The 15,752-nt window shown below is 40.4% G+C and overlaps 2 protein-coding genes across 4 annotated transcripts in view; both read right to left on the bottom strand.

Moving 5' to 3' along the window:
- Nucleotides 1-1,204: 1,204 nt before the first annotated feature.
- LOC127355146 (myeloid-associated differentiation marker-like protein 2) lies at nucleotides 1,205-6,051 on the bottom strand. Of its 2 annotated transcripts, none has more exons than XM_051385654.1 (3): nucleotides 5,188-6,051; nucleotides 4,546-5,089; nucleotides 1,205-4,137 (listed from the first exon to the last, which is right to left on the bottom strand). In XM_051385654.1, the coding sequence occupies exons 2-3, from the start codon at nucleotides 4,824-4,826 to the stop codon at nucleotides 3,492-3,494; spliced, it is 927 nt and encodes a 308-aa protein (XP_051241614.1). In that variant the 5' UTR covers nucleotides 4,827-5,089; nucleotides 5,188-6,051; the 3' UTR covers nucleotides 1,205-3,491. The 2 variants fall into 2 exon arrangements, with proteins under 2 accessions (XP_051241614.1, XP_051241615.1); XM_051385655.1 differs by having other exon boundaries at nucleotides 5,193-6,051.
- A 6,560-nt stretch (nucleotides 6,052-12,611) lies between these two features.
- aspscr1 (ASPSCR1 tether for SLC2A4, UBX domain containing) overlaps nucleotides 12,612-15,752 on the bottom strand; it is a 17,559-nt gene continuing 14,418 nt past the window's right edge. The window contains exons 14-17 of one of the 2 annotated variants that reach the window (XM_051384903.1): nucleotides 15,718-15,752; nucleotides 15,440-15,509; nucleotides 14,773-14,951; nucleotides 12,612-12,924 (exon numbers count right to left, since the gene is read on the bottom strand). The exon at nucleotides 15,718-15,752 is cut by the window's right edge and continues 17 nt beyond it. In XM_051384903.1, the coding sequence (XP_051240863.1) occupies nucleotides 12,914-12,924; nucleotides 14,773-14,951; nucleotides 15,440-15,509; nucleotides 15,718-15,752 (295 nt within the window). In that variant the 3' untranslated portion in view covers nucleotides 12,612-12,913. Of the gene's footprint in view, nucleotides 12,925-14,772; nucleotides 14,952-15,439; nucleotides 15,510-15,717 lie in introns of those variants that run through there. The other variant, XR_007881611.1, reaches the window with a different exon arrangement.

Raw genomic sequence — 15,752 nt, 5'->3', positions numbered from 1 at the left:
ACACCTGTCACAGCTCATCTCTGTCAGAAGAGTTCACACACTGTAGGCTGTGTGTGTGTGTGTATGTGGAAACACAGCTATGTTTAAGACAGAGTCCTGCAGGGAGTGAGAAGTAAAATGAGTGCCCAGCATGGAACAGCTGCTAAATGGGGCTTTGCAGAGGAGCAGGGAGTACACAGGCCTCAGTGAGCTGCAGATCGCTTTGTGGTAACACTGTCTGTCAGTTTCAGAGGTAGCTTTCTCTGGGCTCTAAACATGTTCTGCTCATGGTATATCTTACTTATTATTGGTGAATTATTAATCAGGGTAAGCATGCAGAGCGCTGCTTCCAGACGTCATTTGAAATCATGCAGGATTTATTGAAAATTAAAAAAAAGGTTGAAAATACTTTTAAAAAGAAACAAACCCACACACACACAATATATATAAAAATGTTAATCAACACGTTATTTATAGCATTTAAAAAAAAACATAAATCCACTGTTCATCTGCTCTTTCTGTATCTACATGTTATTCACTTGTCTTTACTAATTTACAAAAATTGTCACAATCTCTAAAATAGCAAATCTCTAAGACACACAGTGCATTCTGTATGGTCTCAGAGAGATTTGGATGCAAGAGCAGCCAACTGGTGTTGGATTTGCTGCTGAGCACCAAGACAGTCTTGCTTTACGTATGCTGTGTTACAGTGGCTTCCCGAGGACTTAATATATTACATCCATAGCACTCACAGATGTGACAGGGGAATACATTGATCCTGGATTAGAGAGATGAGATTCACTGAGGTGACCAAAGCAGAGAGGAGTGAAGGATGGAGAGGAGGAGGAGGGTGTGACTGGTGTGTGAGAGAGAAATGGAGGGAGGGAGGGTGAAGACAGAGTTAGACAAGAGAATGAGAGAGAGAAATCTTAATCAACAGAAAAGAAGACTGGTAAGGATAAATTGTGGCAACCACATGTCTTTTTCTGTTTTATTCCTGTGGAACAAGAGGATAGAAGTGCTGACAGAGCATGTTCTCCTCCTTTACCCCCAGTGTGTGCAGGGATAGTGGGGTATAAATTCCCACTGTCTAGGAACAAAGTGATCTCGTCAAAAATGTATGACAATCTGTTGGATTATGTACTCAGAGTAGCGAGACATAAAAATTAAGAGAGAAGAGGTGATAAAAAGGGTAGGAGCAAAGGAGGGACGTAAATACAAGAGATATTATAAACTTAACCTTTAATTTATTCACTTTTTAAAGAGTAGACCCCACTGAAGATCATTTGACAAGTATATTTAAGGTGATTTTAGACAGTTGTGCATTGTACTTAGACGATGGACAGTAACAGTAATCTTATTTATGTGATGACAAGTAGAAGAAAACAATGCGCTAAACCAGTGTTTCCCAACCTTCATGCAGGGACCCTTTTCTATCATTGAGTAAATTGATGACCCCTGACTAAGAGATGTGTTTTTTGGATATCTCCTATTACATTGAATGCATAACAATCACAGTACAGAAGAACTGATAAATTGTGCCATTAAACAAACAGTGAAGGCAATAATAATTTAATGTGAGTATAACATGAGAAATTAGTTTTCCTGATATTTTCATGGTAATTCTTTTAATCAAATCATACATACTTAATGGCCTTTTTTAAATTTTGTTCCTTTGTTTTCTTCTCCCAGAGGCTTGACAATTGTTTTATTAGATTTGGTTTTAACTGCAAACTTTTCTAATGCACACCTTAAAATCAAGAAGGCTTTGCGACCCCCCATGAAGTGTTGGGCGACCCCTAGTGAGGGTTCCTGACCCCCAGGTTAGGCACTAACCCAAAGACAGACGGACAGACTGAACTGTATTGTATATGTAATATTGTTGGACCTTATGTTTTTATTTTATGATGCATATGTTTGTATTGTTATATTTAAACCTGTATTAATTGATTTGGCTACTGGGGGCAGCACAACCAGCTCAGAACACAACATTGTCATATTATTACATTTTTATTACATTAACAGTTGCTTATTTACTCGTCCAGACGACATAAAACAACATGATCACACATGTGGACTGATGTTTCTGGAGACCTGGTGAACGTTCACTCTCTTTTAGCTCTGTTGTTGGTCTCCACCAACTCCAGAGAGAAATATCTGTCTCTTTAGCTGTTAAATGCCCACCAGCAAGGGGCTAACTTTGTCTGACTGTTGTTAGAGCAGTATGGCTTTATCAGAGCTTTTTCACTGAAACAGCTGTCCATGTTGCAGCCGAAAAAGACGCCATGAGAGCAGTGAGAGTGAATCAAAACTGTAAAGTTGTGGGCTATTAAACTAAAACCACATGAGAGTGCAGAGTGTAATTCTCTGTGGGTTTGTCACCTTTCTCATACACATACACATGCATTTAAAAATGTTATTTATATCAGCTTTAAATCTATGTCTAATTATATACCAGTATGTGTTTGGAGACTTACATTCAAAAATAAGTTTATTTTAGTGTAACATTACATCTCATCGTCTTAATATCTACAAAAAACATGCAACCAAAAACCACACAGGTCATTTGTAACTGCCAGTGTAAATATAGTACATTTTAAATGTTAAATATGTTTTTTTTTACATTTGACCTGTACCTAAGTACATTAGGTAACATCGTTTGGGACATTCTCTGGTCACAGTGACATATTCAAGTTGTGCAACTGTGAATTTTGTGTTTGTGTGTTTTCAAATTTGGCAGCTCAAACTGCAGGTCATTTTAGCAGTGGACTTGAAATTACCTGTACTTTTTAACTGTAGACTAAAGTAAGCATTTCATAGAGAGGTTTTAAAGACACTATCCTCATATAAATGCTGTCTCATGGCTTCAATATGAGTCCAGACGGCTTGTGTTTATTTTTGGTAGCCTGGGTAATGTCCGTCGATCCCTGGTGTAGGGTTTGCAGATGACAGAGATGCCACGGATGCCAATGCCAGATTTACTATTTATATTCAAGACTTTTATATATTATTTGAAACGAAATACAAACACCAACTAAGTGTGTGTGTGTGTGTGTGTGTGTGTGTGTGTGTGTGTGTGTGTGTGTGTGTGTGTGTGTGTTATGCCGCAGGTCAAGAATAGAAGGAGTGTCTTGGTTTATGAGGATTTGGCTGGTTTATAGGCTGCTTCGATGAGGCTGGCTGTTCTCCCAAAATCTTTCAGACTGCAGGAGGGGTGAGTTAAAGAGATGGGGTGTCACCTCTGTGGGGTGTGGCAGAAGGGTCATAGTGGTAACATTCCTTGTTCACATTCCACAGTGCTTTCACATTCGGGGTGTCTGGGAGCCTCAACAGCAGACATTGTGCAGCACCAGTGGTCTCCTAGGACTGACTCATATCCATCTCTCCCTCTCAATATTTTCTGTCTTTAAGTATCAAAAAAATGCACAAACAAAATAAAATAATAAACAGTGAAGCAGATAAATAACTTAAACCTGTTAAGCCAGTGATGTGAAACGTGCTTCCATATGCTGCTACACTCGTGATCTAGTATGTGAAGAGACCAATCGCATCCTCTGAGAGTAGATCAGGTCAGCCACATACAGTCCAAAGTTGACAAAGGAGAACACAGCCACCACAACCTTGCTGTCCCACGGACAGTTGCCCTGAGGACATGACGACGGTCTCCATGGAGATCCATATTTATTGTCAAAGCAGAAAACCGGCCACACCACTGATGCACTCAGGTAGAGCAGAACTTCCAGGAGGGTGCAGACCACCACAAAACGGTCAAAGGACATGCAGCGCACGGCCTTGGTCCGTCCGCACACAGTCATTACGACCACCAGAGCAGTCAGAGTGAAGCAGAAAGCGTAGACGACAACGCAGTAGATTGTGGCAACATAACGGGAATACTCACTCCTGTTGGCCAGAGCTCCAAAGATGATGCAGGCCACAAAGCCCTGAACTACTTTGAGGAGGCCGGAAACGGTGGCCATGTAGCCCACCACAGTCTGGCCTGGCCTGGCTCGGCATAAGGCCACTTCAGCCCCATAGGCCAGAGTACCCAGGATGGAGCAGACGGTCACAGCAATGCGGAAATTTCTGACATCACAGCCAGCGTAGGGGCACTCGGATCGGACAAAGAAGAGCGGGTAGACCACAGAGGCTGTCACATACCTGCAGGAGAAGAAGAGGCAGTGAGAGTGAACCAAAACAAAACAAAGAAGGAACAGCTGATGGGAACGACAGAGTCAGGTGATAATTCTCACTACAAGTGACACCTTTTCTCTTACACTTATCATTTGATCCATTGTTAAAGTAAAAATATGAATTACTTAGCAGCTCAGTGCACAACCAATACTTTTCCACAAAACGTCCAGTGTGCAGGATTTAGTGGCATCTAGCGGTGAAATTTCAGATTGCAACTAACTGAACACCACTGGTGTCTGTATTTGAATAAATGGGCTGTAAAGTGTGTAGGAGGAAGTGGAAGTGGCTGAGAAAATCTCAAAAAAAGGTCTGTGTCTGATGATTAATGAGTCAGTGAAGTAAAGTAAAAGTGCTACACCTGAATCTGTGACTTACATGAGCGTTGCAAAGGCAGCACATGTGACGGTTAGGTTGTCCCAGGATACGGGCAGACAGCTGTAGAGACGAGTAGCATCCAGGAAGAACACAACGACCGACATGGCGAAGCAGAAGCACCATGCCGCCATACAGAACACACCATGTGAACCGCTGTAGCCGGCACTGTGGGTTACCATGGCAATCACAGCACAGCCCATAGCCAACTGACAGAGGCGGGCAGCGCCCAGAGGTGAGCACAGGGCCCTCTTGTTTAGGTAAGGACCCCCCTGTGAATCCATAACTGGGTGAGTGTAGGAGAAATCAAGAAAGAAAGTCTACAGTAAGATCTTTAAGACGTAAAGCCTTCAGGCCCCCAAAGCGATTCTGGAGGTCCACTAGTTTCACAGGAGAGGATGATGTGGAGTTTAAAGTCTAAACAGCTCAAAGTTTTAGCTCAAGTTCAAGCCAGTCCCAACAAAAAACAAAAACGAAGCATGTCCTCGTGTAAAAGATGTGATTGTGACACCCACAGTCCAGCTTGGAGTCTTTGTCTTGAATATATCTATGAAAGTGAAAAACAAAACAGCTTGAAACAGTCATTTTTTAATTGAATTAACATTTAAAGAAATCATTCAGCTTCAATATTGTGTGTACTCTTACCTCACCTCTCTCATGAAGCAATCTTTATGTCTGTCCAGTTCCACTTTTCACCCCTTCAGATGAAGTCACCACACTGTTATGTCGCTGGAAAGCTTCTTCAATGATAAACTAATGTCTCTGCTTTCGTACTCAAACAATCTTGAAACTTGCAGCGACCTTGATAAACATGTGGCAGGATATCCGGGTGCTCAGGAGTTTTAAGGTGTCTATTGTAACCTGGTGTGGGGTGGATGGGCTCTGGGTTTTGGATGCATTATTTCTGCCGCCACCCCCAGACTTGGTGGGGACTTTCTGATTTCTATTTCTGTGTTAATGAATCATAGCATTGCACAGACATAAAGTGTAACAAATACGGGGGAAATCTCTCAAACTGTCCAGACTGGTACACACACTCACCTTTCTGCTGAGAGATCACACTGACTCATCAATCACAAATATCCACACTCAGCACTGCGCAGCCGGCAAAGCAGGAAAGATGGGTCCCGCTCCACTGTAGTTGTGTTTTGAGTTAGTTATTCCCTCTATTTTGAGAACTTGTAGATCCTAACAGTTGCCAGTTGAGTCGAGTCTTCTGGGAAACAGCTCCTTCAGAACCGCAACAGGACCTGGTCCAATCCAACCCTTCAGCTGAAATGGTCCGGTCCAGGCTTCGAATCTCCTTCTCGGATCAATTATCCCGATATGTTTTGTTCGTTATCTGTTGCTGTGCATGCTCATTGTGTGAATCCATGTGGCCACGTGAGTCAAAGACACCATCAGCTCTCCTCAAATGTCAACTCTCATCTTCTTACGTTCTCTCTGTCACACACGCTTCCTCTCAAACTTTCTCCTTCCCCACTGTCCCTTGCTGTTCTGTGGGGAGGGGGTTGCTGCCGGTCAGTCAGACCAGAATGGAAGTTATTTTGGGTTGGGCCATCACCACATGAGTGTCGGAGGGATGTGTACATGTGGTTGGGTGTGGAGTCAGGGCATGCAGACACATTACAGACGCTGTGGAATGAGATGCGATAACTGACCCCATGAGGTCAAGACATGTACAGATCAGGACCAATAATGACGTTGAATCTGAATTCTAGTCACTGTAAAAGTGACCAGAGAGATGTTACATCTGTATCAAAAGCTATTTATTTTCACCACACTGATTGGAAAAACAATGCAATCTATTAACTTTGGCTTTCAAAATGATCAAATTAAGTAAACCAATAATAAGTTTACTTAATATTAAAGTTCATCTGGGAGACCACCACCGAAATGAGAAACGATTAGCTGATTTAGTCTCATAAGATATTGAACTATAAAACTGGAACTCTGATTAACAATCAAATTAATAACTACAACCACAATTACCATATCAATAGAGTATGGCAGCATTCACTCTTGCGCAACATTAAATAAACCAGCATTAAAAGCGTTTATTAAAGAGATAATAAAGCATAAACACAAATCAAACCATAATGTGAGTAACTACCTAAGTGATAGTTTGAGTTATGTTACTGTACAGTTTCTGAGATATGCTGATAAGCGAGTAGGCCTACATGCCTAAAGCTATTAATGTTTCTTTGCAGACAGAGTCACAGTCAGTCCTGCCTTTGAGGGCAACACAGAGGGGACCATAGTCACCACTAACAACACAATTATTTTTTCAAACTTATGTCCTATGTCCCACATAAGACATCAGGATGTTGGTGTCTGCATATTTCCCCTTCAAATTAATTACATGTCAATGTCAAAGTCTCTGACAGTGAGTGACCAGGGGAGATCTACTGGCAGCAATTTAATTATTAGTTATTTTGTTTTGTACTTTGAATATTTGTTGCGCCCTGCAACCACTGAGCACTGATTCTTCAGAGAAAGGCAAGTTTAGGTCATCAAGATATTGCTGTGGTCAGTAGAGACTACAAGAGACTCATGCCTGGAAAACTTTTATCAACAGTATTTAAAATCATCTTCAAACTCATCTGTGTTCCTTGGCTTGATCTTAAAGCTTTACATGTTTTCACACTTAATGCCCATGTCTCATTAGGTCACAATTTCCTACCTAATACTGTTTAGAAAAGTGCAGATTATATACAAACATGTGATCAATTACAGGACAAAGTTAGAAATGATTGTGTGAATGAATGCCGATGTTTCCATAAAGGGAACAAGGGGTCACTGTGTGAGTATAACAATGATCTGAATCAAGCGATATCCTTCACAGCACCATATGCCAACCAATCTAAACATTAATGGGAGACTTTGGAGAGACATGTTCGCACTAACCAACACCATCGACAGACCCCCAAATTAGGGAATATCTTGTAACAGAGGGTCTTAAATTTTTTCACCCTGGGATCCAGAATTCAAATTCTAGCATGTCTCATAAACCTAAGCTCATGAAAGTATGATTGGACCCAAATCTATCACTTCACAGCCGGGGAGGGATCTTGCAGAGACTGACAGGCGCACTTGCATATGTGAAGGGGGAAAAATGTGTAGTTGTCACTATAAGCAGATACAGTACCAGAGTGAGTCACTATAGGAGTCCCCCAAAAGACCCTGAAATAAATATATAAAAATCCAACACAAATCAGAAGAAGAATAGTGAATGTTGTTCCACAGCCTGTAAAATCAATGCAAAGGAGCACTGAAGCTCTTCTGTCACCCGACAACTCACTATGTCCTCGCTATGACAGCTAATGTAGTTTCTCTTATATTGTGTACATGTATTAATGTACATGAAGTACATCAATAAGTCAATAAAGTGTCAGTACTTCAAAATGAGGAAGACCTGCAACAGCAAATCTGACAGGGTGGACATTAAAGGTAAAGTAGGTGTGATACAACAGAAGGATTGAAGTAGCTGTAAGGCACTTGTCATCATGGTAACATGAGTATTTATTGTAATACCGTCTTTTTTCAAATCATATGCATAAATTCAGCGTTTAGGATTTAAGAGTTTTTTACTGCTTCCAATCCCCACATTTGATGGACTTTGATAGTACGTCACATATTGTGTCATTGTTTAAATGACAAAGGCAGTCATGGAGACCTTTTGCAAAAAAAAAATCATTTGGAACAAAGAAAGAAAAAGCACATGAAAGTAAACATTTAAATACTCAAAGCCTTGTGAGAACTTTTATTAGCCTAATTATTATATGGATAATATATGCCCATTCTGTTTGCAGGGCAAGTTTACAAAATGTAAGACTTCTTTACGTTTGGATGTTTTATACATGTACTCAGAGTGGTTCTTAATTGTCATGTCAATGTGTTTCTACAACCCTGTCAAGATTTATAAATGTAACAATTTCAAGGTACGAATGTGGCCCTTTTAATGTGGAATTTCTCTAAATGTTCACAGTAAAATGGTAGATTTTGAGTCTGCATGTAGTCATAGATGTGCTGAATTCAATCATATCAGTCAATGTCAGAAATCATGAAGCATTGTGTTTTTATAGCACCTCAAATATCAGAATGTCAAGGTACAGATGTGAGACTTTTACTCTGAAATTTCTCTCAATGTCTGCAGTAAAAAAGGGGTTTAGGTTTGTATGTCGTGGTAATCCTCTGTGGGTTTGACACTAGTGATGCCTTTCACATTACACATTGTCATTCGATCCATTGTTAATATAAAAATATTGATCACTGCAGCTTTAAAGGTCCTTCTACCGCTAAACAATTGCTGTATATGTGTTTAAGCCAAAAATATGAAACAAACAAATTTGTAGCCAATAGAGGACCATAGTGTCCTGGGACAGTGAACATAACTTTAATAACCTTTGCAGCGGCTCTATCTTGGTGCCAAATTTTAAAGGATTACATTACACGTCTTAACCCATTTACAGTACTATGAATAACATATATTTTAAATTAAACATTTTCCAAACATATGGCAATGTTTTGTGTATCTGAATATATTTCCCATCCTTCCAGTTAACCACTGTTTTTAGTAAATTTGCAAAAACTGTAAAGTGATTAAAGTCCATCACGCTGACCGTTGTGTTTGCTTTTACTGACGTCAGAGTTACATTATTGTCATATGGTGATGAAGCTGTAAGTACAGACTGGTTTGAAAAGTTTGCACTGTGTTACCATGCAACAATAAAATACATGTGACAAAAATAAACACAGTCACTGTGTGAATTTCCTTTATGTTTTATGGGAATTAATGGAAATCAAAGGCTGTCTGAAAGGTTGGACACTACAACGAGTTTTGAGAGACACTGTATGTTTATGTTATTTCAAATGAGACATCACAGCATGGTCCACATAAAAACTTAAATTCCAAAGACATCTTTTTTTCTAATATATTGCAGACATTTATGTTTTATATGTAACAACCAAAGTCACCTTTAGAAGCAAGGCACCTACCACTAACCCTGTAAACGCCTGCGTGGCCTAAATCATGACCTGAGTTGTAACTCATTGTCTTTGTGTGTGTAATGTTACAGCAGCAGATATTACAACAGTGAGTCCAAATGTAACTATCCTCCCATCTGCTGATCAGCAGCAGCCTCAGCAAGTGGTCCTCTGCACTCCTGAGGTCTCTGTCTCCATCTGCAGGAGTATGACAGCCCGTGTTTCACTCATTCATCTACAAATGTACACAACAGCTGCATTCAAGTCACGACAAAATGGTGACATGTTGTCACATGATGACTAATGAAAGTACAAGGTCTGCGCTTTATGTAATACTTATTGTTTAATAATGATCACTCATTTATTTATTTATTTATTTCCTGTGTCACTATTATACTATACTATTATAATATGGCCTTGTTACTCTAATGTAATGATGAATATACGAGAGGCACAAACTGTGGTTAAGAAGGCAGATTATTATTATTTTTATTATTTTATTCTTATTATGGTATTATTATTAGTAGTAGTAGTACTTTGTCATTAAAATGTATCAGACACTAGATATATGCCATTGTTACATTAATGCAAAACTCACATTAGATGCCTTCATTGCAGTTATTGTAGTATTTGTATTTTTCATTAGTTTTTATTTTTTTATTTTGTTTTGAATTTTTGTTCCAGAGAGAGTTTGCTCATTTCAGTTTAGTTTTTATTATTTAAAATGTTTTATTTATCATAATCCCCAAACAAGGCTCAACTGATGGGTCACATTATGCTTAAATGGTAAACAAAATGCACAGTACTGTAGCTCCAAAACATCAATCCTTTAGTATACTTCAGTCATATAATCTTCCAATAATGTTTGACCACAAAGATCTTGTATTATAAAAACAGACTGATAACGAATTACTATTTATATTCTAATCATGAATTACTTTTTTTTAACCATTTCAATTTAACAATGTCTGGAAGAGTCCTTCAAATAGATATTTTAAAATAAATTAAATTTATTTACTTTATTTTTTTACTTTATTTAGCATTTCCTCACACTAACAAAGTCAACTTTCATTTACTATCAAACCTCAAAAAAGCTGACAACACATCTGTATTCTGCTCCAGTGATTCATGCAGGTTTTAATTGATTATGACTAAATTTTAGATGATGTATTATTGTAGAAACAGAACAAGAATGCAAAAGATTTTTACTGATAGCTCCATCTCTCTCCTTACGCAGGCGGCTGTGGTCTTGAGGAACCACTTGTTGTTGCTGTAGATGCCACCAGGGGCCGCTGTTGTAGCAAAGCAGCAGTGCTGCAGGTTAAAAGACCCTGTGGCCCCATGTGCTGACACCCTGGCTTTTGATTACAGCCTTTGAATGTCAAATAAATCATGGAAAAATAGATTTTTAGACAAGAATATCTAAAATGTCTTATTTTCAAGGTAGTTTCTATGTGTAAATGTTAAAAGTTGTGAGGCAGAAAGTGTAAGTTAAACCAACACAAACTCTATAAACAGCCTCTCTACTGTAAGTGCTCATCGCTTTATTTGGCATCAAAGACTCCAGGGGCAGTTGGAAGTAATTAATTTGCAAGAGGGAGACAGAGAGAGAGCCAGAGAGAGAGAGAGAGAGAGAGAGAGAGAGAGAGAGAGAGGGAGAGACACAGGGAGAGGCAGAGAGAGAGAGAGAGACAGGGAGAGGCAGAAAGAGAGAGAGGGAGACAGAGTGAGAGCGAGGGAGAGACACAGGGAGAGAGACAGAGAGAGAGAGAGACAGACATAGAGAGAGACAAGTGGATGGAATGCACTCCTCCCTCACTCCCACAACACACACACACACACACACACAGTCCTGCTCCCCTCTGTGTTCGGCCTCTTTTTGAAGTTCCTCTTGCAGCTACAAGAGTGAATGAGGCAGCAGAAGAGGGCTGAGGAACGTGCTCTAAGTGTGTGTGTGTGTGTGTGTGTGTGTGACGGTGACAACATGTGAAAATATGGCAGCGTGCTGCTTGTTTACTATTACCTGAGGATGGTCATATAACTGAAGGCATGTGAGAGTCAGAGGCTGCATGACTGTGTGTTATCATGAGGTCTGTTCTGTTAGATCAAAGCAGTCGTCTCCACGGTTCAAGAGAGCCACCTGAAAAATGTCGAGCTGCTCTTTCACAACGCCATTCACTTACTTTCAAACCCACAGATAGACAGACAGATAGACAGACAGACAGACAGACACAGTGCCTCTGATATAGCTGTGACTGACTGAGCAGCCCCTTTGTCTCGAGTGTAACCTCAAATACAAACCATCATATATTCCTATTACTTTCCCTCACTGTCCTTATTTTTTAACATATACTGGAAAGCTTTACTATATAAATACTGCACTTATCATCTTTGGATAATCTTCTGAGAACGCACGAGGGGAAATGCCTTAATATAAATAAAATTAGTTTTCTTTGTCATGATAATTAAATATATCTCCTTTTGCTGTATCTGCCTGTTCATCTGCTACTACTTATTCTGAAAATAATAAAATAAATACACAATTTAATTTGGGCTTATGTTAAGGCTAGTTGACGTAGCTGTCTTGCATTAGCTGCTGCAGTTAGCCGTATCTCTGTGATAAAGAGTTCAGCATTAAGTTAAAGTTTAAGTGGGCCAGGTTTAAGTTTACACAGCTGATGTTACTGCAGTCAGATTTTTAGCTTTTTTTGAATTTCTCAACACAGAGAAATCAAAAAAAGAAAAAAAGTGATAAAACAGTTGTATATACATAAAATCTATATATCCAGACTTAAATGTTGATTATTCATATCCACAAAGAAAAGGCTGTAAGGTCTCTAATAATACAGAATACTCCTCTTGAACCTCTTAAGCCATTAAAATGCTAAAATATGTTGAGGGTGCATCAAAGGCTGAGAGAGGTTCAGTACATACTGTAATAAACTACTGAAACAAAACTGTGATGGTGTACTCTGAGTTCGTTCTTGATCTTTGAACAGACTGGATGACAATATGAGAAACAAAATGTCCAGTTGAGCATTTACAATTCAATAACAACTCCACATAACACAATATAAGACACGTTTTTAGTACAACAATCTTTATTCACTTTGCACTACATCTTCAACAGCTGAATTAAAAACAGCCTCTTCAGCACTCTCTCCTCCAACTGCAGTGAAACACAACCATCTTCTCCGCAATGAAATATTCACTATTTATCCAGTCATTTATCTCATTATTTTGACCGTTTTAAAACCTAGTCAAGCTGCGGTCACAAAATTGAGCCTTTATCAAAGCGCAGCAAAGGTTTAAGTGCTCCACTCGGTCTGCAAGCAGCTTGTCAGTCTGTCGTGGTACGTCCTCCCATCAACACACAGCAGCAGTCTTATTTCTTGCCTGCACAGGAGACAGCAATTAATCCCTCAAGTTAACAGTAACATAATTTTAACAGTCCTGCCAAACTTAAAGGGATGGGTCAACATTTTGGGAAATACTTATAGCATATCAATACACTGGATGTGTAAACAAACAAACAAGGACTGAATCATCCTGAGACGGCTGTTTAGCGTGTGCAACATGTGACGTGTAAAAACGTGCGTCAACACAATGCTGATTGTCATGATGCAGAAAGATACAGAGCTTTATTAGTGTGCCAGAAGGTCACCAGATGGTTGAAGACCTGAAGTGTATCTCAATTCCTCCAGGATGCATCACGATACTCGGCCATGTCACGTCTAATAAGACAGGTTAAACTACTGGACATCTTCAACAGTCTTGGATGGTGTGTGTCTGTGTGTGTGTGTGTGTGTGTGTGTGTGTGTGTGTGTGTGTTGTGTGTGTGTGGTGTGTGTGTGTGTGTGTGTGTGTGTGTGTGTGTGTGTGTTTGTTTAAGTGTCCTCTGTACTGTAGCCTTCCACACATGGAGTTTATAACTCCCAATTCAGGCCCCCTCCCCCATCAGTCTTTTCCTTTTAACTTTCCTCATGAAAGAGAAAGCAGCCACAACTTTCTTAAAAAGACGCATATGGACACACACGGAGATCAGCCAGAAATAAAACACGCACAAAAACACAAACAAGACAGAAAGAGAGGGAAAACGGAGGATTATCCTAAACAAAAACATCGATACAGTGACCACCAGAAACACCACAATAGAACAACAGAAGAGCGCCATGCCTGGACAGACCACAGGGGTTCGAGCTGTGTGATGTGGCCCAGCAGCAGGCTCTCTGCCTGGGCCCTGAGTGTCTGTAGTGGTCTCCTGGGCTGGAGGGGGTGACCATCCTGAACTAATTGGTTCATCCTAACATGCATCCTTATCTTCTGAGTCATGAGGAATTCTGCTTTCAAAAGGGCCATTTCCTATTGACTGTGGTTTTGGGGTTTGTTTGTGTGTGTGTGTGTGTGTGTGTGTGTGTGTGTGTGTGTGTGTGTGTGTGTGTGGTGTGTGTGTGTGTGTGTGTGTGGTGTTTACCACCACCGTTCTTTCTCTACAGAAAAAAAAGGAAGTGATCTCTGAGGATGCTGGCTGGAGTGGTGAAGGCTTGTTTCTGTGTTGGGTGCGTAAGGGCGCTTTCACATCCAACCTGTTTGGTGCGGTTCACATGAACTCTGGTGTGTTTGCCTGTTTGGATCTGTTCGTTTTGGCTGGTGTGAAAGTGGTGGTGGTGTCAAAGGACCTCCAGCGCAGAATAAAGAACCGGACTGAGACCGCCTGAAAAGGTGGGTCTTTAGTAGATACATGTTTAAATTACCTATTAAAGAAATCTGCTCAAAGAAATGACATATTCACATCACATATTCTTTTTGAATGTAGAGAATTCCTACTACAACTTCATTGTTTATAGTGTATCTGTTGCAGTTAGTTTATGAAGCCCAGTTTGACTTTGAGGAGTTTCTGATGTTTTGGTTATTGCTGTCTAATTAAGATTATTTTACAACCATGGTAACGTGTAGGTGCATGTGAACTGCATTCAACCTTATTACTAGTGGAAGACCTGCTCTACATCCTGAGCCACAGCTGACTCATCATTTATGACATATGGGGTTCACTTGCACTCTCAAGTAATAATCTATAAAATCATGCATTTCATGACGAGCTCTTTGTGACACCAGAGATGATAAATATATTAAAAGTGCAGTGAAGGGCCACACGACTTGCTGTCAGTCACCACATGGGCCCTCTAAATGAGTATGTGAGTGTTTAAGTGCGTGCATGTGCTCTACATCCTGTCCCATCCTCACCTGGAAGCTTGAGCCACTTGGGCACCTTTCCCAGATCAGACCTGGTGGGTTTAGCAGCCTTGGTGTGTGCAGAGGGGTCTTCCTCATCCTCCGTGGACTCGCTGGTGTCCGGACTCGGCTCTGGAGGAGAAAGCGGCTCCTCGGAGCCTGTGGGCACTGACGGGGACAGGAGCATGGAGCTGAGATGGGATAAGAGAAAAAAGATGCTTTGGCGAAAGCAGCTTGTTGATTTTTTGTTTCTTGAGAAATAACTATTTAAACTATTTAAACTATTTAAAGCAGCGTTTTACACAAGGATTTGAGCCAGAAGTTAAACAACTGAGTGAGATCAAGATCCATAACAGAGGAGAAGAATGACCTTGTTAAAGAAGCAGAAAGGACAACAGGTGGGGGTCACTTTTGGTAAACAGGCTCTATCTATCTTTAGAAGGACTGGAAAATGGTGTGTGTGTGTGTGTGTGTGTGCGTGCGCATGTCTGGAGGAAATGAGGGCGCATGGGGGCACCTGCTGTTTAGGCAGAACCTCAAAGGGATTCCAATGATGACAGCTTTGTGACAGGAAAATAGGCTGGTTGCCGCGGGATACAACAGCATATACACACCCAAATGCACGCATGGCCGGGCACACATTTAAACACACACACTCACACGTGTACACATACAGTACCTTGCAATGGACTCATTTGCTTGCACGGCCGAGACAGAGGATTCAAGCAGTTCCCTCTTTATGTAGAAATCTGTGGAGTACACACACACACACACACACACACACACACACACACACACACACACACACACACAACACACACACACACACACACACACACACACACACACACACACACACAGTAAACTATTGTTTTGTTTAATTACATTCCTCAGTAATACACCAGTATCTAATTCAAAATCAGCATATGAAAGAAAAGAACCGAAAAAGACAAAAACCTGTCTTAACGTCAGAGCCGAAGTACACCAGCGCG

The sequence above is a fragment of the Dicentrarchus labrax genome, unplaced genomic scaffold (genome assembly GCF_905237075.1).
Source record: "Dicentrarchus labrax unplaced genomic scaffold, dlabrax2021, whole genome shotgun sequence".
In the NCBI taxonomy this organism is placed as follows: Eukaryota; Metazoa; Chordata; class Actinopteri; family Moronidae; genus Dicentrarchus; species Dicentrarchus labrax.
This window is presented reverse-complemented; position numbering and strand designations above follow the sequence as displayed.

What these genes read in the sequence shown, in the direction of transcription:
- LOC127355146 (XM_051385654.1), bottom strand. Translation starts at nt 4,826, where the DNA reads ATGGATTCACAGGGGGGTCCTTACCTAAACAAGAGGGCCCTGTGCTCA. An exon ending in GCTGCCTTTGCAACGCTCAT is followed by an intron (nt 4,138 to 4,545) that starts GTAAGTCACAGA and finishes CTTCTCCTGCAG; the next exon opens with GTATGTGACAGCCTCTGTGG.